Source organism: Zootoca vivipara, chromosome 4 (assembly GCF_965207765.1).
Source record: "Zootoca vivipara chromosome 4, rZooViv2.hap1.1, whole genome shotgun sequence".
NCBI classification, from domain to species: Eukaryota; Metazoa; Chordata; class Lepidosauria; order Squamata; family Lacertidae; genus Zootoca; species Zootoca vivipara.
In genome coordinates this window covers 101,815,460-101,833,829 of record NC_142587.1, presented here as the reverse complement: position 1 = coordinate 101,833,829, position 18,370 = coordinate 101,815,460, and the positions used below count along the sequence as shown (strand labels likewise).

Sequence of the window (18,370 nt, the reverse complement as noted above, 5' to 3'; positions counted from 1 at the left end):
CCGGCTATTCGCAACTCACAACTCCTCTTACGGACTGTCTTAGGTGGACGGCAGAGGTCCAAGATGCATTTGAGAGGCTCAAGGAGATGTTTGCCACAGAAGAGTATCTGCACCACGCAGACCCACACTGACGCACGCTGACCAGTGGTGGTGGAAACGGATGCATCAGAAAGAGCCATAGGCGTGGTGTTACTGCAAGAGGACAGCCAGGGTGATCTGAGGCTGTGTGCCTTCCACTCCAGGAAGCTGAACGCTTCGGAATAGAACTACACCATTTGGGAGATAGAACTGCTTGCCATAAAAGAGGCTCTAGGAGTTTGGAGACACTTCCTTGAAGGGGCACAACACCAAGTGGAGGTGTGCACAGACCAAAAGAACTTAGAATACTGGCAAATGGCGAGACACCTAAACCAGAAGCAAATCAGGTGGCCACAGTTTTTTGTTCAGTTCAACTTCCGAATCCGATACATGCCAGGGTACCAGATCCAGAGGGCAGATGCCTCATCCCGGAAGCCAGACTATCTGGAGGGGGAGTCAAATACCCGACCGAGACATATTCTGAAACCGGAGCAATTACAACTGCCCACAATGCCAATGGTAGAAACGGCAGACTTCGAAAGACAGACAGCAACGGATGGCTTCGTGCAAAGCAAGTTTGAGGCGATACAGAGGGGGGAGGATGCCACTGAGGGTTTCACCAAGAGAGAAGCCTTGCTGTTCAAGGGAGAGGCGATTTACATTCCAGAAGGGGAGCTGTGCACCAGAGTGCTACAGCAGTGTCACAACAATCCCACAGCAGGTCATTTGGGACATTACAAGACTCTGTAATTTGAAGAGACAATTTTGTTGGCCAAAGATATGAGAAGAGACGAGAGAGTATGTGAGAGCATGTAAGACCTGTCAACGGGCCAAAACACCCCTGGAAGCGCCAGTGGGATTGCTACAGCCACTGCTTGACACCACAAGGACCATGGGAAGCAGTCGCGAAGGACTTCATCACAGATCTTCCGGCCTCGCAGAAACAGACTATAAATGGGTAGTAGTAGACTTGTTCATGAAAATGGCACATTTTGTGCCCTGCCAGAAACTGTCATCGGCACAAGAAACAGCCAGGATGTTTGTGGACCATGTTTATAAACTGCACGGATTACCTCTGAAGGTAATCTCTGATAGGGGGACACAATTTACCTCCCAATTTTGGAGGAGACTAATGCACTTGTTGGACGTAGAGGTGTGCCTGACATCGTTGCAGCAGTACCTTTGTGAACTACCAGCAAGGTGGACAAGTTGAGCCTGGCAGAGTTCACTTACAACAATGCTGTACATGTGCCTACACAACAGACTCCATTTGTTGCCAACCACAGACGACACCCGAGGGCATTTCCCAATCTGTGGAGTAACCTGTCAGTACCGGCAGCAAAGCAATTCGTGGAAGAAATGCAGGACTCGAACTGCTATGGGGAAAACTAGACGCGGCTAAGACCATGTACAAGAAGGGTGCTGATGAGCATAGGCAGCAGGGCAAGGAGATTAAAGTGGGAGATCAGGTATGGTTGTCAGCGAAAGATTTGCCCATGAAGTGGAGGTGCAGGAAACTGGAACCACAGAGGTTAGGGCCTTTTGAAGTAGTAGAACAGATTAACCCTGTATCATTCAGGCTTAAGTTGCCTAACTCCATGAAAATCCATCCCGTTTTCCACAGGGCACTCCTATCACCATTCGTTCCGGCACACCAGTACCAGAAACCTAGGCAGGCACCGCCTCCTCCTGTCCTGGTTGATGACCAAGAGGAGTATGAGGTTGCGGAGATACTGGATTCTAGGTTTCAAAGAAGGAAGTTACAGTATTTAGTTTCCTGAAGGGCTACACGGCTGAGGAAAATTCATGGGAGAAAAGTGAGGATGTGCATGCCCCCGACTTGCAGAGACAGTTCCACCACCATTGCCCACACAAGCCCAAACCTAGAGGGTGGAGGAAGGAGGCAGACCTCAGTGAGGAAGAGGAAAAAGCAGAAGAGACTGAGGGATGGTGGAGACTGGTCTCGAGAGAGCCCTCCATGGCAGGCAGCAAGGCCACAGAGGAGGGGGGGGCTTGGAGAGGGGGGGTGTCAGGTACGCTTTTGCTCTGACAGAAAGCAAGAAATCCGGAGAGGAGGGAGTGCAAACTGGGGGGGAGCAGGAACTGGAGTCCTTTGCCTAGTCAGGAAGAGACAAGCTCTGGAAAGCAGCCTGTGGAATGTCAAAACAACACAGAGCAAGCCACAGGAGGAGGGGAACCGTTAGAATCCACTCCAGACAAAGGGGGCCTGACAGAATCAGACTTCCCCAAGACTAGAAGAAAGAATAAGGTATTAGCTATGCACAGGACCAGAAACAGGGGGACTCAGAGGTGGAATTTAGGTTGCCTGGGAAAACAACGGAAGTTCAATGCAGCAACTGTCTCTGATAGTGATTGATTTGTTACAGAAGCTGGGCTACCAAGCTAAGTTATTGCTTAATAAATCAGATGGTAAAACAGCTTCCAGCCTGCCGCGTCTTGTGTGGGAGAGCCTTGCCAGACCTGACAGGAGCCTTACCAAGAGAGGCCACGATCCCACGATTCTCCTCCATGACATCCTTATGCAGAGCTCTCTGGTCAGGATCCAGCAACGCCCACTCCTCGTCCGTGAAATGAACAGCAACATTTTCAAAGCACACTGGACCCTAAAAGAAACCACCACTCCTTGAGCTATGACATCGTTCCAGCCCTTGGCTTTTGTCCCCACAAGGCAGCTTCCCCATACCTGATCTGGATCCACAGTCGTTGCTTCCATTCTGTCGCCATGTAAAGATGGATGAAGAAGTCTAGCCAGTATCACTGTGTCACCTGCAAGAGGAAAAAGGTAAGGGGGAGGCCCAGAGTGCCTGCTTCTCTCACAGGTGAATCAGTGCATCTCAAACTACAGAGAAAGTCTTGTCTGCTGAGTGTATTTGGATGTTTGGGCGCATTTCAGATGTTAATTGTGAAGAAAAATATTTCCCGATCTAACAGATCTCTATTCTTTAACAAAATCCAATCCCTTAAGAAACAACGGCAAGTTAGACCTGGAAGGGTATGATAACAGATTTGGATGGCACTCTTATTTATGGTATGAGAAGGTAAAAATGCAGACTGAATTCCCGAACCACATTATAAGAAAGTCAATTCATGAGGTATGGAATAGATATAAAAGTCTATTAGAACGTAAAACTCTGTGGTGGCTCCTGCCATTGGAAGTGATTGTGGTTAAAAAATTAAATATAGAAGAAAAATGAGCCACCTACAGAGATGGAGTGAAGGAAACCAGTTGAAATTAAAAACGTTTGAGGAAACAAAAGAATTAATGAGGGAATGGTTGCATTATCGTCAGATAAATGAAGTGTTTAAAGAGGATACAGAGAAAAATGGTTTTGAAACAACAAGATCTAGATTTGAGATAGATTTATTGAATAAGACTAAAATATTGTTGAACATGTATATTATTGGAATGGCATACTAAAGATGAGGAGGTAAAATTAGTAATGATACATTGGGCTAAAGATATTGGACGTAATATACAGTTAGAAGATTGGGAGAGGATATGGAATGAAAGTGTTGGACAATGTTCTCGAAGCTACGAACATGAGTTTGACCAAACTGCGGGAGGCAGTGGAAGACAGGAGTGCCTGGCGTGCTCTGGTCCATGGGGTCACGAAGAGTCGGACACGACTAAATGACTAAACAACAACAACAACAACAGCAACATGGAATGAAAGTATTAACTTCACAGCATGCAGTACGCTTAAAGAAAATGTTATGAAAATGATTTATAGGTGGTATTTAACACCAGTTAAACTGGCCAAAATGTATAGAACAAAAAAATGAATGTTGGAAATGTAAGGAGAAGGAAGGTACTTTTAACCATATGTGGTGGACATGGAAAAAGGTAAAAACTTCCTGGGAAACGATATATAAAAAGTTAAAGAAAATGTTTAACGACACCTTTGTTAAAAAAAACCAGAAGCCTTTTTATTAAGTATAGTGGGTAGAGAGATACTGAGACAAGATTAAAAATTGTTCTTATTGCAACAACTGTGACAAGAATTTTGTTAGCCCAAAGATGGAAACCACAGGAGTTACCAACAAAGGAAGAGTGGCAGATGAAGATGATGGACTTTGCAGAACCGGCGAAGCTGACGATAAGAATCCGGAACCAGTGAGACCAATCATTGCAAAATGGAACAAATTTGTATTATATTTGAAAGACAACTGTAAGCAATTGACATCATTAGCAGGGTTATCTGAAGGTCTGTAAGGTGAAATTGCTACCCATTCAAGTAGAGTAATACAATATTTTAGGTAAAGAAATAACAAGGATAGGAAACGAAGCAAAATGTAAAGATGTAAAGTTTAATTTTCTCAATTTTCAGTCGAGGCAAAGAGATAAAACAAGAGGATACGATGTTTTGTAATGTGATTATATGCAAAACCATTAGAAATCATTTATTAAAAAAATAAATACTGCGTATAAGACTACTATTTAACCCAGGAAAATCTTCTCAAAAGTCGGGGGTCGTCTTATACGCTGGGTCATCTTATACATTGGAATATATGGTATATATTTTCCCTCCTCTGGGCTCTTGGTCCCAATTATCTCCCCCAACAAAAAATGAAAAGGAGTTGGAAAACTAACAGAATGAGACCAAATGGAGAAAAAATTCCTTCCTCCTTACCCAGCTGCCTCTCTCTGGTGTCCAATGGAGGCCTCTCTACCTCAGAAGAAATCTGGCCCATTTCTGCAAAGAGATCATTTCCCTGAAAAAGAAACAAGGATTCAAATCAGAGAATGGGGAGAAGGCTTATGAAATGAATGTCAGGGCCAAAAACTCGAAGGGTGTTACATCTAATTCCATGTATGTCTTCCCATAAAAATGATGGACCATTTGTAGAGCATTTTTGGATGTTCTCCATCCTGTTTGGAGCCCCTTGGGATTATCCAGAGGAAAGTCTCTCTCACCTGCTTGCTCTCTTCCTGCTTTCTCTCCTCTGCCTGACTCAGGAGGAAACCTTCGGCCAGGGCCACCGCCTGGGAACTGGTCTCCGCTCCGCATTCCCTCACCCAGCTCTCCATCTCTGGGGGAAGGACAGCCAGGAACTGCTCCAAGATCACCAGGTCCAGCATCTCAGCTTTCGTGTGCCTTTCTGGCTTCAGCCACTGGTGGCAAAAGTGGTAGAGTCGGCTGCAAACCTCTCGGGGTCCTTTGGCCTCCTGGCAGCAGAACTGCCTCAACTGCTGGCTCTGCACCTCTGAGCGGAGGGTGTCCTCCTCACCCAGGATCTTCTGCATAGAGTTTCCCCAGAATCCCCCACTGCTCCCAGTTTGGATGGCATGGCCTTTTCCTGCTTCAGGGCCAGCTGAGTCTTGTTCATCCATCTGTGGTCTCAGGAAGCCTCTGAGAGATCAGAAGGAACCCTTTGGTCTTCTGCCAAGTTCTGTCCGTCTTAATGAGAAGCTCTAGCAAATCCTACAAAGCAAAGTTCTTTTACAAAAGTTGTATAATATCAGGAGAAGGAAATGGTTCCCTGAAGCAAGCATGGATGCTTCTTGCTAGGAACCAGAGCTAGACACTACGGCACAACCCATGAGCTATCTTTCTGAAAAGAAAGGGGAGGAGGAAGAGGAGAAGAAGAAGTAAGTCTCTAGCCCTCTAGCGATGCAAAATGTGGAGGCAACTGAAGGGATTTCTGGGAGATGAATCAGCCTGGATTCTGCTGCCTTCCAATCAATGCATGAAGTCAGAACTGACTGACAAGGGAATAATTTCTATCTTGTGAAAAATGGATGCTTGGCTCTTGTGGGGGCCCTCACCCGGGGGTCCTCAGGAGTTGCTCTCCCCCACACCCATTCTGGGCATATTTCTCCCCTGCTTCTGTCTCATTTTCTTGCACTTGGACTCTCTGTCGTTCTCAAGACAGACACATGGGGTGGGGTCCCTTTTTCTTTGCTCTGAGGGCCAGGTATGAATCTGGCCAACCTCCTAAGGGCCAAATGGGTGGGAAGAAAGACATATGCCTTGACATTTAGGCAGGTAATTTAGTATTGTTATTCTATTAGATAGCCTAACATACACAGAGAGCCATTGATGGCAAGGTCCCTGGAGGCTCAGTGAGTAGCAGTGCCCATTTCCGGCTTTTTTGCCAGCACCAATCCTTATTCTTATTACACACACAGTGAGCAGCAATAATCCCTTTGGGACAGAGAGGATGTGGTCCTGGGATGCCATGCTCTGGGTGCGAGGGGATTGCTGCAGTGGCCTCCGTGTGGAGCTGCCAGTGCCAGATTTATGTATAAGCTAAACAAACTATAGCTTAGGGCCCCACTCTCTTGGGACCCCCCAAAAAAATTAAAGGAAAAAAGCCTGGATAAAATAAAACCTACATCACAGGCTTCTGTGATGTAAGTCATGGGTCCTGCCTGCTAGCCTGCTCCCTAAAATATCACTGGTTTGCTCATTTCTATATATAGGGTTCTACTTTACATTCTGCAAGTACTGGTAGCATGGCAACAGGTGCAAATAACTATTAGATCCATAAATAACCCTATAGCATATACTGTATTTTTAAAAAAACACAACCCGACAATTTGTTGTTGACAAAGGACAGCTGGACATATAAAGGTCCCCATTACCCTCAGTAGCTTAGGGCCTCATCAAACCTAAATCCGGCCCTGGGAGTTGCCCTTGGAGACGACTGGGAAACTGGTTTGCAATGCAGCAGCCAGACTATGGGCTGGGATCCCTCTCTTTATTCCTGGTATTTCTCTCCCACCTTTCCTTCCTTCCTCCCCGTGGTTGTTGTTGTTGTTGTTGTTGTTTGAGGGGGGCTAGTCCACCTCCTCCTCCAGCTTTGGAAAACCATTTGCACACGACGCTGAGCGATGTCACACAGAGTTAAAGTCCTAGGGACTCCTTTGTTTGAAGAAGGAGATTTCGGGGGAATCATTTTTTTCTGAAAAGGTGGGAGGGCGAAGGCCAAATGTGTTAGGGATCCTCTGATCTCCAGGAAGGAGAGCGTTGCAGACCTCCCCCCCCCTTGCATGAGCAGATCAGCCCCCCCCCCGGCACCCTCCCCTGCTGCAGCCCTGGGACCCCCTCCGTCTCCCCACTGCACCCGCTGGGGGGGGGGGAGAGAGAGGAGACTCACCAGATCCCAGGAGGGAGGGGACAGCGATGCAGCCCTTGCAGGAGATACACCAAAGCATCACCCCCCCTTCCTTGCAGGAAAGGATTGGGGAGGGAGGGGCCTTGGTTGTGGAGGATCTGCCCCCCCCCCGCTTCCTCTCTAGCAATGCAGCTCAGTTCCCTGTAACCCTTGCAAAGCCTAACTCGTCCGGCTCTCCCCTCCACGTTTTTCTCTCTGGCGCGCATTGCACACTTCCAGAGATGCCTTTTGGGGGACGCCTCCTGCTTTCCTTTCCTTTCTAGAGTTTCCCCATAGGCTATCATTGGGCCAAGACCAGATACTTTGTATCCGCTGGGAATCGACACTTTCGCTGTTTTCTCAGCAGGGGGTCTTCCGCTTGTTCTGCAAACGGAGCTGAGCTCCTTTTCTTGCAGTTGCAATGCTTGCCTTCTCCTGTTCATGGCGCTCCCTCAACGACGGGGGGGGGGGCTGTTTTGCAGAGTCTCGGTGCAGAAAGTTTATTGTCGTCCCCCCACACACACCAGGGCCGTCTTAAGCATATCCAGCGGCGCCATGGTGCAAAGTTTTCCCCGCCCCCCCTTTCCCAGAGTTGTCTTGTGCCCTGACGTCCCACCTCCTAATACGGTATATCCTGCGTTTTAAAACCCTTATGTCAGCCCAACACAATCTCAGCAGCCGCCTCCTTCCACACAACTGGCTTCATCTCAACGCTAATAGATATTAAAATACAGAGGAATTGTGCATCCCCGGGGAGGGCTTTTATTTGTTAAGTCAAAAAAATTGGGAATGGATAAAGGGCTGCTGGGAAGAAGAATGCACAGCCAAGCCAGTGTGAATATTGAGCTGGAGAGGGTTCTCTCTAGGGTGCTTAAATAAAATCCTCTCTCTGCTATAGCCAACCAGGGATCCTGAACCACCCGGGAGCAGTGCGTATTACCGTAGTTACATGTCCTGCGTAGGGTTTGGCCTGTTTGTCCAATATAGAGAGCTGAAGGGCACTGTTGGCATTTGATGGCATACACACAGGGCCATCTCAAGCGTGTCGCGCGCCCTGGCGCCGTGGTGCCGAGATTGCTCCGGTGCCCCCGCTCCGCCCCGTTTCTTGGCGGGCTGGTGGGCGGGTGCAGGGCGCAGCACGGCGCCCCCCTGGCGCCCCGCGCCACCCAGCCTACACCTAGAGCCGACCCTGCATACACAATGTTAGAAGATGAGGTTTCCCCGGTAATATATTCAGACTCAGTCAGGTTGTACCATATGTATTAACAAAGATTCCAGTTAGTTGTGAACGCAAACAAGTTTTAAATCAAGAGTTCTCTTAGGTCCACTATGAGTCATGCTCAGCTCTATGGCTTAGCCATCTTGGCAACTGAAAACAAAGTAGGGAAAGGAATTGATTTTGATGATGTGATTTCAAAATTTGCAGAGAACAAAGTGAGGGGGAAAATGTTTTAAGTGCTTATGCTCACAATGTTAAGTAAATAAGCCATCTTATTTTTCCTTCTTTTAATAATTGGGGGGGGCAGGGCCATCTTACCCATTAGGGTTAGTGGCGTGCTGCGCCATGGCACCTGCCCACCAGGGGCGCCCAGCAGCAGGAGTCTGGGACCGGCCGGGACCAGCTGCGAGGGCATGCTGGGCGGTGGCGGCAGCTCTTCCTACAGCCAGCCATGCTCCCTCGCTTCCTGCCTGGGAGAGGAGGCAGCGGTGGTGGCGTGCAAAGCTACGCAGCGCCCTCCTCCCTCCTGCCTTCCCCGCGGCAGTAGCGGGACTGCTGAGGAAGCCCGCGCGGCAAGCGAGCCTCGAGCTGCGCAGCTCAGGGGGTGGGGAGGACGGGAAAGGGGAGGGGCGCCAAGTATGTCGCCCCCCACCCCCTCCGTCCAGGAAAAAGGTGGAGGAGGGATTCATTCAAATTTGGGGCGGTGGGAGGGGAAAACTGAGAGGGGGTGCACTACCATTGGGACTCAGTTTGGATGTAAGGATGGACTTGAGAGTGTGTTCTCCATGCAGTTAGTGGTTAAAAACAAACAAACACCAATAAAAAGTCCTTTAAAGATGGGGGCCGGTTTTTAGTGAGGCATAAGCTGTCATGAGCTGCAGCCCATTTTGTTTTCTTAAGCATGTGCAGAGTGCCTTGATCTACCCACAGCTGCCCATGGTGCATACAACAAGTACAAAATAACCCCTCTGCAGCGCCACAAATCCAACTCAGTGGTGTAACGATGGGAAATGTTGATCACTTCTCCTACCGAGGCAGTTATCTTTCCACAAGGGCCAACATTGATGCCAAAATCCAACATCGCCTGAGCTCTGAGAGTGTGGCTTTCTCCCGATTGAAGTGCAGAGTGTTTGAGGACTGGGACATTCGCAGGAAAACAAAAATGCTTGTTTACAAAGCTATTGTACTACCAACCTTACTTTTTCTTCTTCTTCTTCTTCTTCTTCTTCTTCTTCTTCTTCTTCTTCTTCTTCTTCTTCTTCTTCGGCAAAACAAAATAAAAAAATTTCCTTCCAGTAGCACCTTAGAGACCAACTAAGTTTGTCATAGGTATGAGCTTTCGTGTGCATGCACACTTCTTCAGATACACTGGAACGGAAGGAAAAAATGGAAAACTATAACAATTTCATGAATAATATAATAAGGATATCCCTGTATAAAATTTGGAAAAAATATCAAAAAATATCAGAACCAAAAGTACCATGGTGGGTGTCGCCATTTGAAATAATAGCAGTAAAGAAAGTAAATATGGGAATAAGGTAGTAGAAGAGTGTATTGGAAATTGGAAATTAAAGGAATATGAGGAAATTAAAAAATCTTTTTAATGTATGGCTACAATATTTTCAAATTAGGCAAAGATTTCAATTGGATAATAAAAAAGGATTTGAGAAAGAAATGTCAAAATTTGGAAAAATCATGTTGGAAGGGAAGGGAAAATATATAAAAAATTTATATGATTTGATCTTGGAATGGGAAACAAAGGAGGAATTGACAAAAGAAACAATGATCAAGTGGGCCCGAGACTCAGGCAGACTCAATGGCTGGAAGTGCATTTGAGCAACTGCAGATGGTTCGACATTCCTGGACCAGGAGAGCCTGGCCACAGCAGCTCACTGCCTTGAGGGTTTTGTTTCGTTTTGTTTACCATCAAACGGTGTATACATTTTATTAAATAAATAAATAACCACTAAACTTACTGTTTCAAAACATCCCCCAAAATACCCATTTCCCCATGAGTCCGTTAGGCTGGTTTAGATCAGGCATCCCCAAACTGCGGCCCTCCAGATGTTTTGGCCTACAACTCCCATGATCCCTCGCTAACAGGACCAGTGGTCGGGGAAGATGGGAATTGTACTCCAAAACATCTGGAGGGCTGAAGTTTGGGGGTGCCTGGTTTAGATGCATTTTTTTGCTATGCTAGTTTAATCATAGCTACTGAAAACCAGACTTTCTCAATCCATTCGGATATACGTAGGAGACTGGCTTCTCTCTCCTCAATGTGTGGCTATCACAAACTCAGCAGCGGTAACAAGGTTGAATGCTGCAAAGTAGACTATGAAGCCTCCTGCCTGATGGCAAGTGGCAGGGAGTTCCAAAGTCCAGTTGCTGTCACACCAAAACATCAATCTTTTAACTTGGAGGTTTCTAGAGCGCAGGGCTGGCAGGTTCCACCACCTCGACAACGTGGGGATACAGGGCATAGCCCGACAATGGCTGGGCTCTTTTATCTCTGGTTGGGGACAGAGGGTGGCGCTAGGGAGGGAGATGGCATAGCGCCACTCCTTGGTGTGTGGAGTGCCACAGGGCACAATCCTCTCTCTGATGCTTCTTAATATTTTTATGCGCCCCCTTGCCTGGATTGTCCGGAGCTTTGGGCTGGGTTGTCACCAATATGCTGATGACACTCAGCTCTATTTGCTGATGGACGGCCACCCCTACTCGGCCCCGGACACACTGACCAGATGTTTGGAGGTTTTGTGGGATGGTTTTGTGGGAGCCAACTGAAACTAAATCCTTTGAAGACAAAGGTCCTCTGGCGGCTGGGTTGGAATGGCATGGGGATGAGGGACCAACTCCCTTCTCTTGCAGGGGCCCAATTAGTGCCATTGCCTTCCATTAAGCAGTTGGTCCCTTACCTTTCCCGCCCCGACCTGGCCACAGTGATCCATGTGATGGTCACCTCCAGGCTGGTCTACTGTAATTCGCACTACACAGGGCTGCCCTTTAAGCTGTCCCAGAAACTCCAGCGGGTGCAGAATGCTGCAGTGAGGCTCCTCACGGCAGGGCCGTCTTAAGGGTATCCAGCGCTGTGCAAAAGGTATCCTTAGGGTATCCAGCGTGGTGCAAAAAACCCTCCGCCGCCCCTCCCCCCCGTGTTTCCCTCCCAGAAACAAACTAGCATGGATGCTTTAGCGGAGATTCCTGCATTGCAGGGGGTTGGACCAGATGACCCTTGTGATCCCTTCCAACTCTACAGTTCTATGAGGGGGGGAATCAAAGGCTGCAGGCCTAGTCAGGCTGTTTTGTCTTTAAAATTCAATGTGCTTTAAGCAGCTTACAGCAGAGATCTGTAGCAATGTTAACTCCTATGTCGCTTACTGTATAGAATTTTATCATGCAACAAGATCACATGGCATCTGTTAGCATTTGACTTTCATCCCCAGAGGGTCTATGCTGGCAGAGAGTCTATGTGGCATAAGTGGAAAGCGCTGTACTTAGGAGACCAGCATTTTCCTGCGCACCTTCATATCAAACATTGCTTTCAGAAGTTCTTTTATGGGAGAAACCTCAAAGAGTTGAGATGCTGCTGCTGCTGCTACTGGTTCCTGGTGTTTTCCGAACATAGAAGCACACCTACCTGCAAATTTTGTTTGCTTTCTAAGAAGCAGCTTCAAAAAGCAGGTCTTAGTCTCACAAGGGATCTTTTAAAGCTTCTCAAATACAGTTCCAAAAGTTGTTTCTTGGATGGCAGTCAAGCCTTGCCTACTACGGTATCTTTGCTGCCTTATACCCGCTAACCCATCTCTCCTGGCCAATTGGCTTCAATTACAAATTATGCAATTACAGGTGTTAATTTTTAATATATATCAAGTTGCCCAAATGTTTTGTGGCTGTTTTTGTAACATGTCACAGGGGAATGGTGGAGAGAAATATTCACTGTGTGCTTCACAAGTGGGGTGTTGTTATCCAGTTTCTGAGTATGTCCCCCCCCCCCCGGGAAATGCCGCAGTGGGACAGTGAGCTGGGGAGGACTATGTTCACTGTGGAAGCAATATGCAGGGAGAAGTGATTACTGTAATTGGAGGAATATGGGGGTAAGGTTGGTGCTGCTGCTATTAAATGCTTAAATGGATTGCTGTTGAAAAAGATCAAGGGGCTTTTTATGGTTCTCATTCCCTTTTTATCCTCACAGCAACTCTGTGAGGTTGGTTAAGATAAGTGACTGTTTCAAGGGCACAAAGCGAGCTTCATGGCCGAGTGGGGGTTTCAAATCCTTTTTTTCTCAAAAAAGAAAAAGAAAAAAAACCCTGTAATTATTATGTGGTTTTAATAAATAACCATCTCAATTGAATACACTGCTTGCTTTTTAACTATTTATAACTTGAATTTTTCCAAGCATCAGCATCTGAACAAATCTGCTGTAAAACTCCACCTGAAATACATTACTAATGATTATGTGCATAAGGTTTTAGTGATGAGTTGTAAACAAATAGCTCTTTATTGTTCAAATGTATTCCACCTAGAAACCATTATATAGTATTTCACCTAAATTGAAATGCAGAAGAACATTTACCTATTTGTATAAATACATTCATATAGAAGGGCACTGCTATTTGGCATTTAATATGGCAGGAGAGCCAACCTAGCAGTTCGAAAGCACGTCAAAATGCAAGTAGATAAATAGGAACCGCTATAGCGGGAAGGTAAACGGCGTTTCCATGTGCTGCTCTGGTTTGCCAGAAGCGGCTTTGTCATGCTGGCCACATGACCTGGAAGCTATACGCTGGCTCCCTCGGCCAATAATGCGAGATGAGCGCGCAACCCCAGAGTCGGTCACGACTGGACCTAATGGTCAGGGGTCCCTTTACCTTTACCTTTACCTTATGGCAGGAGAGCAGGAGGGAGAGGTAGAGATTGTGAAAGGGCAATAATGGAGTTTTAGAAAGTACTCATAAGAGACATTTCACTATATTTAAGTTTTCAGAAGAGTAACCATTTCTTCACTTATCACCCTTGTTCCTCTAAGTTCCATGGACCAGGAGGAGCAAATAACAGCAGTAACTAAGTCAATGAGCAAATGAGATGGGATAACAGAATAGGAAATATACTGTAATGGCAGAAACTTTGTTCTCTGCGCGATGAACACCAGCCGTACAGATTTAGAACGTACCGCTTCCCCGCTCGCCGCCGCCCTTCCTCTCACCTGTGCCGGCCACCGCTGCTGCCCTCAGCCCTTGTGTGGCCCCCGCCAGTCTTCTCAGCGCCCGCCTCTGCCATGGCAAGCGCCTGCGGCTAGTCCAGGGCGACGGAGGCAGCCGCGACCCCCTGCCATGCAGGCATGAGGCGAGGCGAGGCGCCCCCTCCTCCTCCACCCCAGGAAGCAGGACGAGCCCACCGCCACCAAGCGAGCATTTGGGTTCGAGTGTCCTCAGCCGCAACGCCGCCTCCGTGTGTGGGAAGCGGACAAGGAGGAGGGCGCCACATCCATGGCGGCGGGTCTCTTTGCCGGGGAGGTGTGCTGAGCCTCCAGCCACCGCCGAGCTCAGAGAGGAGGAGGAGGAGGAGGAGGAGGAAGAGGAGGAGTGGAAGCGGCACTCTGTGTAGCGCCGCAAGGCTGCTGCTCCTGACTCAAGCTGCTGCCTTGCAGGAGAGTCAGCCAGGGAGGGGGGGGGAAGCCGCTTTGAAGGGAGCTGGCGGGACTCGCTGGAGCACCCCCCAGAGGTCAGGCACCCTGGTGCAAAGCGCCAGTAACCCCAAAGGGAAAGACGGCTCTGCCTCACGGGGTCCCTGCCACAGGAGCATATTCACCCAGTGCTTTTCCAGCTGCACTGGCTCCCGGTGGAGTACAGGGTCAGATTTAAGGTGCCGGTTTTGACCTTTAAAGCCCTTTACGGCCTAGGACCCTCGTACTTTCGGGACCGTCTCTCCTGGTATGCCCCGTGGAGGACCTTAAGGTCCATAAATAGTAACACCTTAGAGGTCCCGGGCCCGAAGGAAATCAGATTAGCCTCAACTAGAACCAGGGCTTTCTCAACATTGGCTCCGACCTGGTGGAACGCTCGGTCTCCTGAGACCAGGGCCCTGTGGGACCTGATTTCTTTCCGCAGGGCCTGTAAGACAGAGTTGTTCCACCTGGCTTTTGGCCTGGAGCCAGCCTGACTCCCTCCCCCATTTCCTTTTCCCTTTCCCTTCCGTATGAGGCAGCATTTTAATTTTAATGTTTATTTAATTTTGTTCTTATGTTGTAATTCAACCAGCTGTTTTATATCCAGTGTTAGCCGCCCTGAGCCAGGTCTTGGCTGGGGAGGGCGGGGTATAAATATATATTTTTTATATGATGATGATGATTACGTGGTCCAGTATTAGTGCTTTTTAAACAAAAGCATATTTCCCCTTCCAGAAATGCTTAATTGTGAATTCAAGGGACACTGAAGTCTTTACAGAAATGACAGGACAGCTTTCCAGATTAGTTACTGGTAGCTGGGAGTGAGACAGTGGGCAGAGTGGCATTGGGCTCGCTAAAATGCCAACTACTACAGGAATTAGGGACCCAGGTGGCTTTGTGGGTTAAACCACTGAGCCTAGGGCTTGCTGATCAGAAGGTCGGCGGTTCGAATCCCTGTGATGCGGTGAGCTCCTGTTGCTTGGTCCCAGCTCCTGTCAACCTAGCAGTTCGAAAGCACGTCAAAATGCAAGTAGATAAATAGGGACCGCTACAGCGGGAAGGTAAACGGCGTTTCCATGTGCTGCTCTGGTTTGCCAGAAGCGGCTTTGTCATGCCGGCCACATGACCTGGAAGCTATACGCCGGCTCCCTCGGCCAATAATGCGAGATGAGCGCGCAACCCCAGAGTCGGTCACGACTGGACCTAATGGTCAGGGGTCCCTTTACCTTTTACTACAGGAATTGCTTTATTGATGCATTTTAGCACTGTAATACCATTTCTTTAAAAATGTAAAAAGGTTGATTTTTAAGTAATGGCCTGTGTGACCAAATACTTCAGGGGTCCCCAGACTATGGCCCGGGGGCACCATACGCCCCCGAGGCTCTTTTATGCGACCCCTGGGGACTCCCACCGCCTGCTGCTGCTGCCTGTTCTTACTGGCGCGGTGCGGCGCGTCTGCCGACTTCTGACCTGGAAAAGTGTACTTCTGGGTCGGAGGAGGCTTCTGCACATGCGCACAAGCTATTTCCAGTGCTTTCCAGGTTGGGAGTGTGCCAGAAATAGTGTTTACGCATGTGCATGGGCGCCCCCCTGCGTGCACTACCCCACCCTCCAGCCCACCAGGCAATCGGTGCGGCGGGCATCCGGCCCAAAGCCGGGCAAGTTTGGGGACCCCTGAAATACTTCTTATCTGTCAAGCTTTCAGGAGCAAGACTAAGGGCTGAAATGAAGCCCCCAGATCCCCAAAGGTTGAGGGAAAGGCTCTATCTCCCCTTTCCTTATCTCTCCTTTTCCTTATCAGTTATTCCCACCTAAGAAATGGGAAGAAAGCAGCTGCTCATGTTCAGCGCAGGGTTTGTTGGGGTTGAGATTCATGAGCTGACAATGGTATGATTTGTCAGCAGTAAATATTATTTGTTCTTATCTGTAAGTGAAGTCACATTTGAAACAACACAGAAGCCGTCAAAGGGAATTTCCTAGGAAGTGCTTTATTCAGTCTCACCCACAATCATGTGTGCTGAACACACAGAAACCCTCAGATAATGTGAAATTACTGGGAGTTACAGTCTCCAAATAACACTCCACACATGCAAGCATATTAATGGAATAGGACACATGATTTCCCCACCTCCTTTAAAAAAAATTACTTTGATTTATCTTCATGGTACAAAAGATAATTTCAAAGAAAGCAATGGTTAAAAGAGTAAACAACAAATAACTTGTCCTGAAAAAATTGCACTCTTTCATCCTGCCATGTCTTACAAATTTCATTTGATTACTCTAAAAGATTGTGACACATTTTCCCATGAGTGCTGGGTGGATTCCTGCAAGAAGTCTTAACAATTTATGTATTCAATAAACATTAGCCACTTGTTATAAAAGGTAACAGGCGGGCTAGGGACAAAGGTAAGAGCTGTTTCCTTGTTCTGCTGGATCTCTCAGCGGCTTTTGACACCATCAACCATAACATCCTTCTGGACCGTCTAGAGGGCTTGGGAGCTGGGGGCACTGTCATGCAGTGGTTCCGCTCCTTCCTCCTGGGCCGTGTTCAGAAAGTGGTGGGGGGGGATGAGTGTTCAGACCCCTGGGCTCTCACTTGTGGGGTGCCTCAGGGTTCTGTCCTCTCCCCCATGCTTTTTAACATCTATATGCAGCCGCTGGGAGAGATCATCAGGGGGTTTGGGCTGGGTGTCCATCAGTATGCTGATGATACCCAGCTCTACCTCTCTTTTAAATCAGAACCAGTGAAGGCGGTGAAGGTCCTGTGTGAGTGCTTGGAGGCGGTTGGAGGATGGATGGCGGCTAACAGATTGAGATTGAATCCTGACAAGACAGAAGTACTGTTTGTGGGGGACAGGAGGCGGGCGGGTGTGGAGGACTCTCTGGTCCTGAATGGGGTAACTGTGCCCCTGAAAGACCAGGTGCGCAGCCTGGGAGTCATTTTAGACTCACAGCTGTCCATGGAGGCACAGGTCAACTCCGTGTCCAGGGCAGCTGTTTATCAGCTCCATCTGGTACGCAGGCTGAGTCCCTACCTGCCCACTGACTGTCTCTCCAGAGTGGTGCATGCTCTAGTTATCTCCCGCTTGGACTACTGCAATGCGCTCTACGTGGGGCTACCTTTGAAGGTGACCCGGAAACTACAACTAATCCAGAATGCGGCAGCTAGACTGGTGACTGGGAGCGGCCGCCGAGATCACATAACACCGGTCCTAAAAGACCTACATTGGCTCCCAGTACGTTTCCGAGCACAATTCAAAGTGTTGGTGTTGACCTTTAAAGCCCTAAACGGCCTCGGTCCGGTATACCTGAAGGAGCGTCTCCACCCCCATCGTTCTGCCCAGACACTGAGGTCCAGCTCCGAGGGCCTTCTGGCGGTTCCCTCATTACGAGAAGCCAAGTTACAGGGAACCAGGCAGAGGGCCTTCTCGGTAGTGGCACCCACCCTGTGGAATGCCCTCCCACTAGAGGTCAAAGAGAACAATTACCAGACCTTTAGAAGGCATCTCAAGGCAGCCCTGTTTAGGGAAGCTTTTAATGTCTGATGGATTTCTGTATTTTAGAAGTTCTGTTTTTTTGGAAGCCGCCCAGAGTGGCTGGGGGAACCCGGCCAGATGGGCGGGGTATAAATAATAAATTATTATTATTATTATTATTATTATTATTATTATTATTATTATTATTATTATTATTAGGATTGTGTTCCCCCACCTTCTTCATTTCCCCTGGCAAACAAAATTTAAGATACTTAAATTGTGGTGCCCAGAATTGGACACAGTATTCTAGGTGGGGCCTGACCAAGGCAGAATAAAGTGGTATTATTCCTTCCCTTGATCTGATTCTGCAACATTGGCCTTCACTCACCGTTTTGTGTCGTCTGCAAATGGGATGATCATCCCCTCAGTTCCTTCATCCAAGTCATTTATAAAGACATTGAACAACAATGGGCGTTTCCATGTGCTGCTCTGGTTTGCCAGAAGCGGCTTTGTCATGCTGGCCACATGACCTGGAAGCTATACGCCGGCTCCCTCAGCCAATAATGCGAGGTGAGTGCGCAACCCCAGAGTCGGTCATGACTGGACCTAATGGTCAGGGGTCCCTTTACCTTTACCTTTTTATTCTTACCTTTGATCTTTGACCCGTTTGGTGTCATCTGCAAATGGGATGAGCATCCCCCAAGTTCCTTCATCCAAGACATTTATAAAGACGTTGAACAACAATGGGCCCAGGACAGAACCCTGCAGCACCCCTCTTGTCAGTTTTCCCCAGGATGATGAGGAACCATGAAG

General features: G+C 48.0%; 2 protein-coding genes across 2 annotated transcripts in view; both read right to left on the bottom strand.

The window, feature by feature from the left end:
* LOC118085582 (uncharacterized) overlaps positions 1-18,370 on the bottom strand; it is a 193,969-nt gene that overhangs the window by 16,417 nt on the left and 159,182 nt on the right. Inside the window, exons 8-11 of the mRNA XM_060274116.2 lie at positions 5,015-5,456; positions 4,731-4,812; positions 2,783-2,865; positions 2,576-2,702 (exon numbers count right to left, since the gene is read on the bottom strand). Coding sequence (XP_060130099.2) covers positions 2,576-2,702; positions 2,783-2,865; positions 4,731-4,812; positions 5,015-5,456 — 734 coding nt within the window. The remainder of the gene's footprint in view (positions 1-2,575; positions 2,703-2,782; positions 2,866-4,730; positions 4,813-5,014; positions 5,457-18,370) is intronic.
* Positions 1-18,370, bottom strand: part of LOC148686093 (zinc finger protein 213-like) — a 36,601-nt gene that overhangs the window by 9,406 nt on the left and 8,825 nt on the right. The window lies entirely within an intron of this gene.